We start from the raw sequence: 14261 nt of genomic DNA on the forward strand, positions 1-14261 counted from the left end.
AGGACAGAGCTCCTACATGAGGAGTAAGTGCACAGTGACTCCTGTTGTTGACTTAGCAAATTGACACTCTTGTTTATGGCGTCAGTAATCACCCTAGGCTCTTGTCATGAGTCGCCAAGGCTATGGAAGGCTTTTGAGTTTGCCTACTCTGATCTTATTTAGACAAAGTCATAGTCAAAGTGGAAGTTCTCTCCTCCCTTCAGAGAAAGGTACCTCCTTCTTTGATGGCCCCATTCTTTCCACTGGGATCTCACTCACTGAGATCTTTCATTTAGGTCTTCTTTTTATTTACTTTTATTTAATGAATATAAATTTCCAGTGTACAGCTTATGCATTACAATGGCTTCCCCATCCCATAACTTCCCTCCCACCCGCAACCCTCCCCTCTCCCGCTCCCTCTCCCCTTCCATTCACATCAAGATTCCTTTTCAATTCTTTTTATATACAGAAGATCAATTTAGTATAAAGATTTCAACAGTTTGCACCCACATAGAAACACAAAGTGAAACATACTGTTTGAGTACTAGATATAGCATTAAATCAAAATGTACAGCACATTAAGGACAGAGATCCCACATGAGGAGCAAGTGCACAGTGGCTCCTGTTGTTGACCCAACAAATTGACACTCTAGTTTATGGCGCCAGTAACCACCCTAGGCTGTCATCATGAGTTACCAAGGCTATGGAAGCCTTCCAAGTTTGCCGACTCTGCTCATACTTAGACAAGGTCATAAAAGACAGAGTGAGAGTAGTAACCAATGATCCTAAGAGTGGCATTTACCAGGTTTGAACAATTATACAGCATTAAGTGGGGAAGAGGACCATCAGTACACACAGGTTGGGAGTAGAGCCATTGGTGGTAGAGTAGAGGTTATGATAACAAAAGAATGAGGCCCAAGTGCACTAGACAGTGTCTAGAACAAAGGACAGAGTCATTATTAGAGGAGCTAAGAAAGGTGCTTTCTAAGCTACAATTAAGTTTTCTGATTGAGAGGCAAATAGAACCTGATAGAAGGTGCTTGATAATAATCTGGTGGGCTTTAGGCCTTGTAAGTTAAGAGGCCCAGACCTATCTTTCTCTTCACATGGGGTACATCCTAGGGAGGTGTGAACCTCCTAGGGGAAGGCACTCTGTTGACTTTCATGACATGGCTGGCCTGGGAAGAGAGCTGGCATAATAGACCAATATAGCAATTTTAATACTAGCTTTTAAAATCTTTATCTCTTTTTTCGATTGCCAATTGATTTGAATTGCTTTTTGCTTTTAGTAACCTCAGTTAACCATACTTTCTCTCAGTTGATACTGTTAATACATTATTGGCTTCATCTGTTTACAGAGCCATCCCAAAGTACTGAATACAATAGAAGTGGCTGGAAAAAGTCCATAGGAACCTGTAGGAGGACAGCTAAACACAGAACCAACAACGCTTTAGTTTTATGAGCAGCAAATCCTATATAACTGTGGATGACAAAAGACTTTAAGTTGCCATGTTTAAAATTATAAACTCATCAACCAACAAGAGGCACTTGCTTACTTCACAGTATTTTTGAAAGCACCTGTAGGATTTTACAAGTATTTAACCCTTTAGGCCTCTGGGGCTTTCTCACTAAGATAACTATCATTTCTAGTAACACAAAATCATTAGACTTTTTAATTCTAAACATTTGTATTAATAGCATTTTCCATTATAGAAACTTAAAATTTGGTACCACATAACATCTTGACAGTACTTCTTTTTTTTAAGCTCCTCTAGATAAACAGTTTACTTATTGCATAGGATCTTTTGCATCTTAAAGCATATTTTTATTAAACTTTTATTTAATATAAATTTCCAAAGTACAGCTTATGGGTTACAATGGCTTCTCCCTCCCAAAACTTCCCTCCCACCCACAACCCTCCCCTTTCCCGCTCCCTCTCCTCTTCCAATCACATCATGATTCATTTTCAATTCTCTTTATATACAGAAGATCTGTTTAGTATATATTAGGTAACGATTTCAACAGTTTGCCCCCATATAGCCCACAAACTGAAAAAAATTACTGTTGGAGTACTAGTTATAGCATTAAATAAGAGTGTACAGCACATTAAAGACAGAGATCCTACGTAATTTTTTTTTATTTATTAAACTTTTATTTAATGAATATAAATTTCCAAAGTACAGCTTATGGGTTACAATGGCTTCCTCCCTCCCATAACTTCCCTCCCGCCCGCAATCCTCCCCTTTCCTGTTCCCTCTCCCCTTCCATTCACATAAAGATTCATTTTCAATTCTCTTTATATACAGAAGATCAGTTTATTTTTTTAAAAAAATTAATTAAAAATTAATTAATTTTCGGGCCAGTGCCGTGGCTCAACAGGGTAATCCTCCACCTTGCGGCGCCCGCACACCGGGTTCTAGTCCAGGTTGGGGCACTGATCCAGTCCCGGTCGCCCCTCTTCCAGGCCAGCTCTCTGCTGTGGCCAGGGAGTGCAGTGGAGGATGGCCCAAGTCCTTGGGCCCTGCACCCAAGGGAGACCAGGAGAAACACCTGGCTCCTGCCATCGGATCAGTGTGGTGCACTGGCCCGCAGTGCGCCTGCCACGGTGGCATTGGAGGGTGAACCAACGGCAAAGGAAGACCTTTCTCTCTGTCTCTCTCTCACTGTCCACTCTGCCTGTCAAAAATAAAAAAAATTAATTTTCTATGCCATTTCCAATTTAACACCAGGTTTTTTTTTCATTTCCAATTATCTTTATATACAGAAGATTGATTCAGTATATAATTGGTAAAGATCTCGACAGTACTTCTAATATAATCCAAATAGCCCAATTAGTTGGTGTCTCCATAAGATGAGAGACATAGGACCTTCGATTTTTTCAGTTGGGCCCAAACTGGAAAAAGGAAAGTCCAGGATTTACTGGAAATTTTAGAGTCCAGATTGTTTGAAACTTTGATTTTTTGAATGCCTGTCAAGAATGCCAAGAAGGCTCAAAATCCAAAATATCTGGTTGAAATAAGATTCCTTAAAATCATGACATAACATAGACCAAGTCAGGTCATTGTAACAAGGTGATTATTCAAATCTTTCAAAATAAGCACATAGTTAAATAACCCATAGCTCTTAATAGAAATGCAGCTGTTTTTGAACAATTAGAATTTAACAGACATCAAGAGAACATAATAGATTACTTTAACACATTGCTTTAACAGAGAATCAGAGTTTATTTTTTTTAAACTTTTATTTAATGAATATAAATTTCCAAAGTACAGCTTATGGGTTACAATGGCTTCCCCCCTCCCATAACTTCCCTCCCACCCGCAACCCTCCCCTTTCCCGCTCCCTTTCCCCTTCCATTCACATATTCATTTTCAATTCTCTTTATATACAGAAGATCAGTTTAGTACATATTAGGTAAAGATTTCAACAGTTTGCCCATATAGCAACATAAAGTGAAAAAACTACCATTGGAGTACTAATTATAGCATTAAATAACAATGTACAGCACATTAAAGACAGAGATCCTACATAATAGTTTTTTTTAAAAAAATTAATTAATTTTCTATGCCATTTCCAATTTAACACCGGGTTGTTGTTTTTTTTTTTTCATTTCCAATTCTCTTTATATACAGAAGATCAATTCAGTATATAATTAGTGAAGACCTCAACAGTTTGTACCCACACAGAAACACAAAGTATAAAAATACTGTTTCAGTACTAGTTATAGCATCACTTCACATTAGACAACACATTAGGGACAGATCCCACATGGGGTGTGAGTACACAGAATCAGAGTTTAATTCTGTGACAAAGAGAAATTGAGCTTCCTGTGATCTTATGCTGTGAGGTTTCCTTCCTTTACCTTCTTTCATATTGATGACCATGTTTCTGTGTTTCTGTGTGTAACACATCTTTAAGCATCTTTTGCAGGGCAGGATGAGTGGCAACAAATTCTTTCAGTTTCTGTTTTCTATGAAAAGTCTTACTTTCACCTTCATTCACAAATAAGAGCTTCACAGGATATAATATTCTGGGCTGGCAGTTTTTCTCTCTTAGTACCTGGGCTATATCTCGCCACTCCCTTCTAGCTTGTAGGCTTTCTGATGAGAAGTCTGCTGTGAGTCTAATTGGAGATCCTCTAAGAGTAATCTGGCGTTTCTCTCTTGCACCTTTTAGAATCTTTTCTTTATGTTTCATTGTGGTGAGTTTCATTACAACGTGTCATGGTGAGGATCTCTTTTGGTCATGTTTATTAGGGGTTCTATAAGTTTCCTGTACTAAGAAGCATCTGTCCTTCTCCAAACCTGGGATATTTTCTGCTAGTATGTCACTGAAAATGCCTTCTAATCCTTTCTCCCTCTTCATGATTCAGGAACTCCTAGAACCCGAATGTTAGGTTTTTTAATAGTATCCTGTAGATTCTTGACAATATTTTTTAGATTTCTAATTTCCTCTTCTTTTCTTTGCTTTTCCTGTTTCCTTTTCTGTTCTCTGTCTTCTAAGTCTGACATTCTCTCTTCTGTTTTTAAGGCTCTCTAATGTGTTTGTCATTTGATCTATTGAATTCTTCATTTCATTATGATTCTCATCACTATCACAGTTTCTTGTTCTACTAGTTGTTTCATTTCATTTTGATTCCTCCTTAATATTTCATTTTCACCAGAGAGATTTTCTAACTTGTCCATTAAGGATTTCTGTAGTTCAAGAATTTGTTTTTGAGAACTTCTTAATGTTCTTATCAATTTTTTGAGATCCACTTCTTGCATTTCCTCCATCTCTTCATCTTCATAATCTTGAATTGGGGTGTCTTTTTCATTTGGTGGCGTCATAGTATCTTCCTTTTTCTTGTTACCTCGGTTTTTGTGTTTGTTGTATGGCATGTTGGAGATATTTGGTTTCTTCAGTGTGGTGTTTTTTCTTGTTACACTATGGCTCTATATTAAGTGGACTGTTTGCTTTCAGTGGAGCCTTAGAGGCTTGAGATGAGTGTGGACTGAGAGCTATGTTTGGTTCCTCAGGGTTGAGGGTGTGTCAAAGATGACACTCCCAGGTTAGGCATGGTAAATCTCCCTTTCTTTCTTTCTTTTTTTTTTATTCAAAAGGGAAGTAATTCCACACAGCTGAACGTAATTTGAGGTAGTTAGCATGCGAATGATATACCCACAGGAGCCAGAGATCAGAAGCTCTTTCCCAAGGACCACACAGGGAATCTCTGCTGCCCTCAGTGTGGGCTCCAATTCTCCTGCAGTCTCCCACTGGGTTGCCAAGTTAGATGCTAATCTCCTGTTATTTCACCCCTCCCCCAGAGTCAGGTTTTTCTGCTAGGCTCAGGGCCGGTGCAGACCTGAGGTCACCCTGCTTATGACGTATGTCCAAAATGGCGCCTGCTCTTTGTCTTGCTAGCCTTTGAGGGGTAAGCAGAGAGAGAGAAACTCGTGTCCGTATCGGTCACTTTTTTTTTCCTCTCTCTCTTCTCCCCACAGAGTTTCAAGCCTCGTTCCCTCTAGTCTCCTCTTTCCGCTTGCCCGCTGGTGTCTCGGGCTATTGAGGTTCGGCTCACTTCGCGTTCCAGCGCTGGTGTGTTGAGTCTGCTGCTGGTGTCACGAACTTGGGCTCCCACGCTCTCCACACAGGTCTACTTTGAAGCACCAGTTCTGGAAGAGTTTCCTCTGCTGTTTCTTCCCCTACTCTTCCTTGACCCTGCATTATCTCCACTTTTATTAACCTGTGTCTTGCTGAACTATCAATGTGCTCCCTTCCTATTCCGCCATCTTGCCACTCTCCCTAGGTCTTCATTTTTTTTTTTTTTGCCAGAGTATCTTGGCTTTCCATGCCTGAAATACTCTCAGGGGCTTTTCAGCCAGATCCGAGTGCCTTAAGTGCTGATTATGAGGCCATAGTGCTGTTTAGGACATCTGCCATTCTATTAGTCTGCTGTGTCTCCCACTTCCAATGTTGCATCATTCTCTCCTTTTTACTTCTATCAGTTAATATTAGCAGACACTAGTCTTGTTTATGTGACCCCTTTGACTCTTGATCCTATCATTATGATCAATTGTGAACTGAAACTGATCACTTGGACTAGAGAGATGGCATTGGTACATGCCACCTTGAGGAGATTGAATTGGAATCCCCTGGCACGTTCCTAACTCTACCATTTGGGGCAAGTCCAGTTGAGCATGTGCTGAACTGTACATCTCCTCCCTCTCTTATTCCCACCTTTGTATTTAATAGGGATCACTTTTCAGTTAAATTTAAACACCTAATAGTAATTGTCACATCATTTTTCACATTTACCACAGGCCTGCACCTGTCTTTAAAAGAAAACAGACATTTATTTTGTTTTCCGTGTGGAATTCACTTTCCTGCCTTTGTCATGCAAGTAGCAGCACAGGGCAACTAAATCCAAATTGATGCATTTGTAGAGGAAAACCACCACAATCCTACTGCTAAGGCGCTCCCAACACAGTCCTCTGTCAGAGGTGTCCTGCTCAGAATCACCTCCTCGTCAGGGGCCCGCAGCGGTGCCGAGGAGCCACCTGACTGAAATGGGACAAATGGCGCCAGCTGAGGGCAACGTTCCTGCAGTTCTGACCTCTGCCTCAGCCAGGCCTGTTCCCGCCTTTCTGCCTTTCCGTCGGGGTCAGTGCCGTCCGCAGCCGCCAGAGGGCGCCCATGGTGCTGGGTTGGAACCTGGTCCCGCGACTGCAGGAACGCGCCTGAAGGGGGCAACCCCAGGGGCTCTTTGCTGTGGAGCCTCTCAAGTTGGCGCCTCCCTGCCACGCTGGGAATTAGCAGACATCCACACACCGGCCGTCACTATCCCCTATTTGGTTCTTCAGCCAACGCCAGAAGCCTTGGGAGGCGCTGAAGTCTTCTCAGGAGAGAAGAGAGGCAGGAAACGCGTGCAGAGCAGGTGGCTGTGGCAGCGGGAAATGGCACCGCCCGGCGTGGCCTCCTCTGGTCTCGAGGCTGCATCACGAGGACCTCGGTCAGCTGGGCTGGCCCAGCCGCGGGGAGGGCGCAGCGTTACTCTCACAGCCGCCTCTCAGCTCCTGAGACCTGTATTCAGTCATTTAATAGTGTCTTATAAATTTGCGACACTTTTGATTTTTGTATTTTGTTCCTTTTTCTTCCTCACCGAAAAATTTAAAAATTTTGTGTTCTAGATCAGGTGTACGTTCTACTTCTTCATCAAGATTGTTTTTAAGGCATTCCACCGTATTTTTTTTCACATTTATTTAATAAATATGAATTTCCAAAGTACAGTTTATGGATTACAATGGTTTTCCCTCCCATAACCCACCATATTTTTTTGACAATTGAATTCTTCATTTCTAAGATTTCATTGTTATTTCTCTTCAGAATTTCAGTTTAATAGGAAACTTATTTATGTCATTTATAGATTTAATTCATGAATCTTGCTCATTGCTTCTGAGGAACCCTATGGATTATATTTTGAATTTCATTTCATGCATTTTTTCAATCTCTTCATATTCAAGTTTCAATATTGTTTTTACTTTGGGTTGCACATGTTCTCTTCCTTATTGTTTCTGAATTTTCATTTATTTTTAGGCATTTGTGGAAATTCTAGTTGATTTTTTTCTCTGATGGCTTTTATCAAAGAAGTGTGCTTCTGTGCTCCTAGAGCAGCTTGGACTCAAACAGGCACCTGATGGGATGCCAGCATCTTAGATGTTGCCCATACCCACTGTGCCGTAATGCTCACTCAAAATCCAGTGTTTCTTTATCAATTAAAGAAAATCAGTTCCCAGTTAAAAAGTTTACAACAGTTTTCATGGTGATTGTTAGCTCCTTTGGATAATTCTATCACATGCTAAATGAGGTATCATGTTCATTAAAGTAAAATTCATAGGAAAAATAGTTACAATTAATTCCTTTGATGGGTGAGTATTGTGGCATAGTGAGATAAGCCACTGTGTGTGACATGAGAGTCCCATGTGGGTGCCACTCTAAGTCTCAGTTATTCTACTTTCAATCCAGCAGATGGAAGATCATTCCCTCACTCTCTATGTCTGCCTTTCAAATAAATAAATAAATATTTTTCTAAGAAATACATTTCTTTCATGAAAATAGCTCAACTTTGGTATCCATATCTGACCACATGATTACAAGACAAAATTGACAGACTGTTTCCTGAATGAAATTCATATCCTATTCCATCTCTATCTATGTTCCATAAAAAGTATGTACCATGACCAAATTAGGTTCCTGTAGTCTAAATTGGTGAACTTACTTCCTAAGTGAACAGAAACAACCACTTCAGTCATGGAAAAACATGACCGCATGTATTTAGCAGATGATTAAATCAAGCTAGCATTATTATCTCCTTACACATGTTTTAGAGAGATGTTTTACAATTACTTATGTGAGAGGCAGAGTTACAGACAGAAAGAGGAAGAAACAGAGACAATGGTCTTCCATCCACGATTCCACCCCCAAATGGTTGCAGTAGCTGCAGCAAAGCGGATTCAAAGTCAGAAGCTGAAGCTTCCCTGTGTTTCCCACACAAGCTCAGGGGCACAAGCACTTGGGCCATCCTCCACTGCCATCCCAGGCTGTGAGCAGAGATCTAGAATGGAAGAGGAGCAGCTGGAGCAAGAGTGGGTGCCCATATGGAATGCTGGTGCCACAGGAGGAGAACTAGCCCACTATGCCACAGTGCCAACCCCTTCAAAACACATGTATTAAGTTCTGATTAACACTCAGTAATTGTGCTGTGATATTTCAGTCAATATGTAGAGTGTGTACAGAGGACATCAGAAACTATGGAAATGGATATTAATGATGAGTGTATCTGGGTGCAAAATATTTTGAAATCTGTGCATAATTTTTCATAATAACTTTTTTCCATGGATTCTATGAGGGTTCCTTATTTGCATGCAGTTTGTCCTCTCCCTTCCAAGCATTTGCTCAATGCATCATGTACATTCAATTGATTTTTTATTTTTTATTTTTGAGAGGCAAAGTGGACAGTGAGAGAGAGACAGAGAGAAAAGTCTTCCTTTTTGCTGTTGGTTCACCCTCCAATAGCCGCCGCGGTAGGCACGCTGCAACCGGCACGCTGCAACCGGCGCACTGCGCTGATCCGATGGCAGGAGCCAGGTACTTCTCCTGGTCTCCCATGGGGTGCAGGGCCCAAGGACTTGGGCCATCCTCCACTGCACTCCCTGGCCACAGCAGAGAGCTGGCCTGGAAGAGGAGCAACCGGGACAGGATCGGTGCCCCGACCGGGACTAGAACCCGGTGTGCCAGTACCGCAAGGCGGAGGATTAGCTTAGTGAGCCACAGCGCCGGCCATCAATGCATCGTGTACATTCAGACTGACTCTAGAGTTTCTATGCATTAGCAAGAACAGGTGATACTCACTCTCTGATTTAGAATTACTTCTCCTATTCAACTGCATAGATAATATTTTTCTTCATTGTATTAGTAATCTAAATCATGTGGAATTCAGGGTGATTATTGTTTCCACAGTAATTAAAACCCACACATACTTGTTTTTTTTTTTAATTTTTATTTAATGAATGCATTTTTACATAGATACAACTTTAGGAATATAGTGGTTCTTTCCCCCATTCCGCCCTCCAGCTCCCATCCCATCTCCCTCTCCCTCTCCCATCTCCTTCTTCATTATGGTTCATTTTTAGTATGACTTTATATACAGAAAACTAACTCCATTCTAATCATAGACTTCAACAATTTGCACCTACGCACACACACAACATACAGAATACAGTTTGGGGAGAGAATTTGCAGTTGGTTCTCATATTACAATTCAATAGGAACAGGGGTCCTACATGGGGAGCAAGTTCACAGTGACTACGGTTGTTCCTTAAACAATTAACACCCTTTTTTATGACGTCAGTGATCATCTGAGGCTCTTGTCATGGGCTGACAAGGCTATGGAAGCCTTCTGTGACCATAGACTCCATTGGTCTTTGGACACGGCCATAAGCACAGTGGATGTTCTCTCCTCCCTTCAGAGAAGAGTGTCTCCTTCTTTGATGACACTTTCTTTCCTCTGAGGTCTCACAGAGATCCTCTGTGCAAGATAATTTTTGTCTTGGCTTTTAGAGTCTTGACTTTTCATGCCTGAAATGCTCTCGCAGGCCTTTCAGCCTGACCAGGAAGCCTTAAAGGTTAATTCTGATGTCAGAGTGTTATTTACTGCGAATGTCATCCTAGGACTCTGCTGACCCACACGTACTTGTATCTCTGTAAACAGGATTGGTTTGGGGTCTGTGTACATTTAGGCAGTGTGTGCTGCCCTGAACCCTGGGTGTGGGAGAAGGCTGCCTTCCTCTTTGGGCCTTTGGGGTGTGTGATACTGGAGTTTTCTTGTCTGAATCCTGACTGAGATGGGCCATCACAGATCTTCACCTGATGCCTCCCATAGTGTTTCTGTGGTAATCCACGTGCATAATTGGAAAAAGTTTTCCTGGAGAGGTTTATTGACAATGCCTTTAGACCAAATGTAACTAATAGGAGCTCCTGACTTGGGTCTTTGTATTCATGAACTTATAGGTAATTATGCCCCTGAGGGAGTAGAGGATGATTTCCAAACATGTTTTCCTTATTTTTCACCTGGACAGCAGACCTCAGCTGCAGAGCCTCAGGGCAGAAAGGGTTCCAGAAACCCCATGGATGGATGGACAGCTGGTTGAAAGAAGTCAGATGGAGCAGTATTAAAGTAGCTTTGACTCAGTCACACACACATATGATGAGAGCATACACCACACAGGCACACACACCCAGACAGATGCTGCATGTGTACTCCTGCCTAGCACTGCATGTTCCACTGCCATTGTGTCCTAGGGCTTTTCACAAACTTCTAAGATGTTTCCTTTGATTTCTCTGCTGCTCTTTCTGCTGGTATTTTTCCTTGTGACTTGTCACAATGACCCCAACTGCTTTCTCAAGATGGAACGCAGTTTTTACAAGGATGGGGATACTGTGATTGCTGCATTTTTCCCCATTTACAGCTACCTCACTGATGCAATGATGAATGTTTTCAAAAAGAATCTCATATTTGAAGGGTAAGTTCTCTTTGTTTTAATCATTTTCCTTGATTTACATATTAGCTTTTTATATGGTCTCTTATATGGTCTGCAGATGGTTGGAAAAGTGTGTTCTGTGTCCCTGCCTTGTCCATCTTTTGTCTCTCCTAAAAACTGCTGATAATTAATTTGGGGAATGATGAAGACATTTTCTTTCTTTCCTGGCACATGAATGGGTCAGACAAAGTTGTCTCATCAGAGGAGGAGAGGAGCGTCTCATTGGTGTTCTTCCTGTCCCCCCGTCCATGTTCATCAGTTCACAGGCCTATTGTGCTCATCAGAAGACTTTTATAACCAGTGCACTGAAATGAATGAGAAACCTGGGTTAACATGAGCTCTTCCACATGTGCTCACAAACTTTTCTGCTATGTACTAGATTTGGGGCCATGAGACTGCTTTATTTCTCCTACAGTCCTGAAGAAGAAAGGATACTTAATAAAGTAAATTTTTTACTAGTTAGTAATCATAGGACAACACCTCTGGAAAAATATAATATTAAATATATATTTTAATGGTGGACGTGACCCATGTGAACTCTAATGGTTCAAAATACAAAGTTCAGGTTGAGGCCCTGTATCTTTCTTTTTCTCGACAAAAATAGACATTTCAGAAGGGGGATTTTTTTCTAGCCCTCCTTAATAGATTTTTTTGTAGCTAAATATAAATGTTTTGCACACACACACACATGCACACATATGAAAATTTCATGCCTACAGTATATTGTATCTGGTAGGATGGCGTAATTGTTGTTTGAACATCTTTTTTGGAAGGTACTAATTTTCTAATTTGTTTCTCCTGTAATGTTACAGTAAATAGGATGCAGTAAGCAGGTTGACCCTGTGTAGATCTTTGATAGAAGGTAGATATGAGGTAGATATTAGATAATAGATCATTGTGGTATCATTAAAGACAATGGATTTGAGAAGTATAGCTGGTGCCACCAAGGTGATGCTGCTGATTAAGTATTTGAGGCATGTGTCCAAAGATCTCTCCAGAAATAATCTAATGGGTACCAGCTCAATATAACAATATTATTCTCTTCACATTGGTTTTTATAAATTGGCCTAATTTGATATGTGCACATGGCATCCCAATTATGAAACACTTATTTAGTAGTAGTAGTAGCATTCCCCATGGTTATGCATGCAGTACATCATTTAAGTGTACCCTGCAATGATGGAGACCAGGAGATAGTGAATTTCCAGTAGCAGGAAAAGCTTGTATGAATAGAGCCCAGGTTCCTCCCACATGAATGGCATGCAAACTGGAGCTCATAGTCAAGTCTCAGCAAACCCAGAGAAAACAACTGTGTTCATGACATTTGAGAAAGCAATAAGACTGAACTAAAAATACATTTACACACTATACCCACCACTGTTAGATTACCAACTTGAGAATATACAATAATTACTGATAAACTGTTCCTAGATATAAGGAAGACATTATAAAACAGAACAAAAGGGCAACTCTCACAAATACCCAGTGTGCCAAAAGGCTTATAGACCTTTTGTTTCCAGAGGGGAGCTGGAGGAAGAAATAAAGAGAATGAGGAATTGAGGGAAGAGTACCAGAATGAGGAGAGGAACTGCGAAATATGAAGTACAAAACTGATTATTATTTGATCCTTTAGCGAGGATTTTCAAATTTTCTCATTCAACATAAAAACTATGCTTCAGATATTTGGATAACAAATATTTATTGTAACTATATATATAACTATATATAGCAACTGTATATGGTTATAGACAACTATTTATAAATAAAATATATATATATACATACATACATACTTATACAGCAAAATGAATGAACTAAAAAACTAAAATCTGTCCCTAGTCTACTCTTCAATACTCAACACACAGGGCCTCTGAAAAACTGAAAGGGGCTCCTCATCTTGGTTCTTGCTGAAATGTCAGACCTCAGATATAGATATGCATCGTGTTCTTTGCATGGGAAATGACGTTACATTCTATGGGGAAAATTGAGTGAAAAAGGCTAGTTGGAAGTAAATACTGATACCAATGGTAATGATTTATTTTAACATATGCTTAGTGTTCTAAATAAATGGATGACTGTCTTAATTGTAAAGTGCTATGGGTCTCGGGGCCATCACTGTGGCATAGTGGGTTAATGCCCTGGCCTGAAACACTGGCATCCCATATGGGTGCCAGTTCTAGCCTGGGATGCTCCTCTTCAGATCCAGCTCTCTGCTACGGCCTGGGAAAGCAGCAGAAGATGGCTCAAGTGCTTGGCCCCTTGTACCAGTGTGGGAGACCCAGAAGAATCTCCTAGCTCCTGGCTTCAGATCAGCTCAGCTCCAGCCATTGTGGTCATCTGGGAAGTGAACCGGCTGATGAAAGACCTCTCTGTCTGTCTCTAACTCTCTGTATCTCTGTCTTTCAAATAAATAAAAAAATTTTTAAAAAAAAGTGTTACGGATCTTGCTGTCTAGTGTTTCAAGTCCACTCAGTGAGTATTACAGGCTTTTCTAAAGTGTTCACTTATCACTGTTCTCCTTTCAAGCTCTGAATGTGATTTTATTTTTCTGGCTTGTGATGGTTGTTGATGGGTAAATTTGATGGGGAAGAGACTTTTCTGGATAAATTGCAGACTTCCATCTACCATTCCAGTGCTCTGACATCATCCCCCTTTCTGATTACATAGTTATTCTCTTTTCTTATTACAGCCTGCAGCCTTCTGATCACATGGCTCCTATTTCAAAAAGCATTTAATGATGTGATAAGATGAAGAATCATTGTAGATTGTGAATATAGGAAACATTTATAGAGACAGTGCTAAAGATGGTGTGCCTTTCCTTTGTTCATGCTTTCATTTACAAGTTGGATCTTCTTTCTAAGTGTGAAGATTTTAGAGAGGACATTCAGAGCCTGTTGTAATATTTACTTTAGAATTAAATCTAATAATTTAGAGGAGGTAGCTTTTGCCGTAGATGAATTGATGAGCTATGAATCCAAAAATAAGATTATGTTCTTTGGCAGCATGGACTCCTATGTGATAATATGTTCAAGACGCTATGGTGTAAAAGCAGATTTTATATTTCAGAATTGTTTAGACTGAAAGTCCAGGATCAAGGTAGTAGCAATTTTTGTTTTGGTGAGGGCGTGTGCCCTGCTGCAAATATGACAGGCTTCACCAGAAGAGAGGGAGCAAACTCTGTCCGCATTCCCGTTTGGACACTAA

General features: G+C 40.6%; 1 protein-coding gene across 1 annotated transcript in view; it reads left to right on the forward strand.

Moving 5' to 3' along the window:
• The window catches only part of LOC133749997 (vomeronasal type-2 receptor 116-like), a 32084-nt gene that overhangs the window by 10699 nt on the left and 7124 nt on the right, over positions 1 to 14261 (forward strand). The window contains exons 2-3 of the mRNA XM_062179370.1: positions 6405 to 7043; positions 10924 to 11039. Coding sequence (XP_062035354.1) covers positions 6405 to 7043; positions 10924 to 11039 — 755 coding nt within the window. The remainder of the gene's footprint in view (positions 1 to 6404; positions 7044 to 10923; positions 11040 to 14261) is intronic.

Source organism: Lepus europaeus, chromosome 20, assembly GCF_033115175.1.
Source record: "Lepus europaeus isolate LE1 chromosome 20, mLepTim1.pri, whole genome shotgun sequence".
Lineage (NCBI taxonomy): Eukaryota > Metazoa > Chordata > Mammalia > Lagomorpha > Leporidae > Lepus > Lepus europaeus.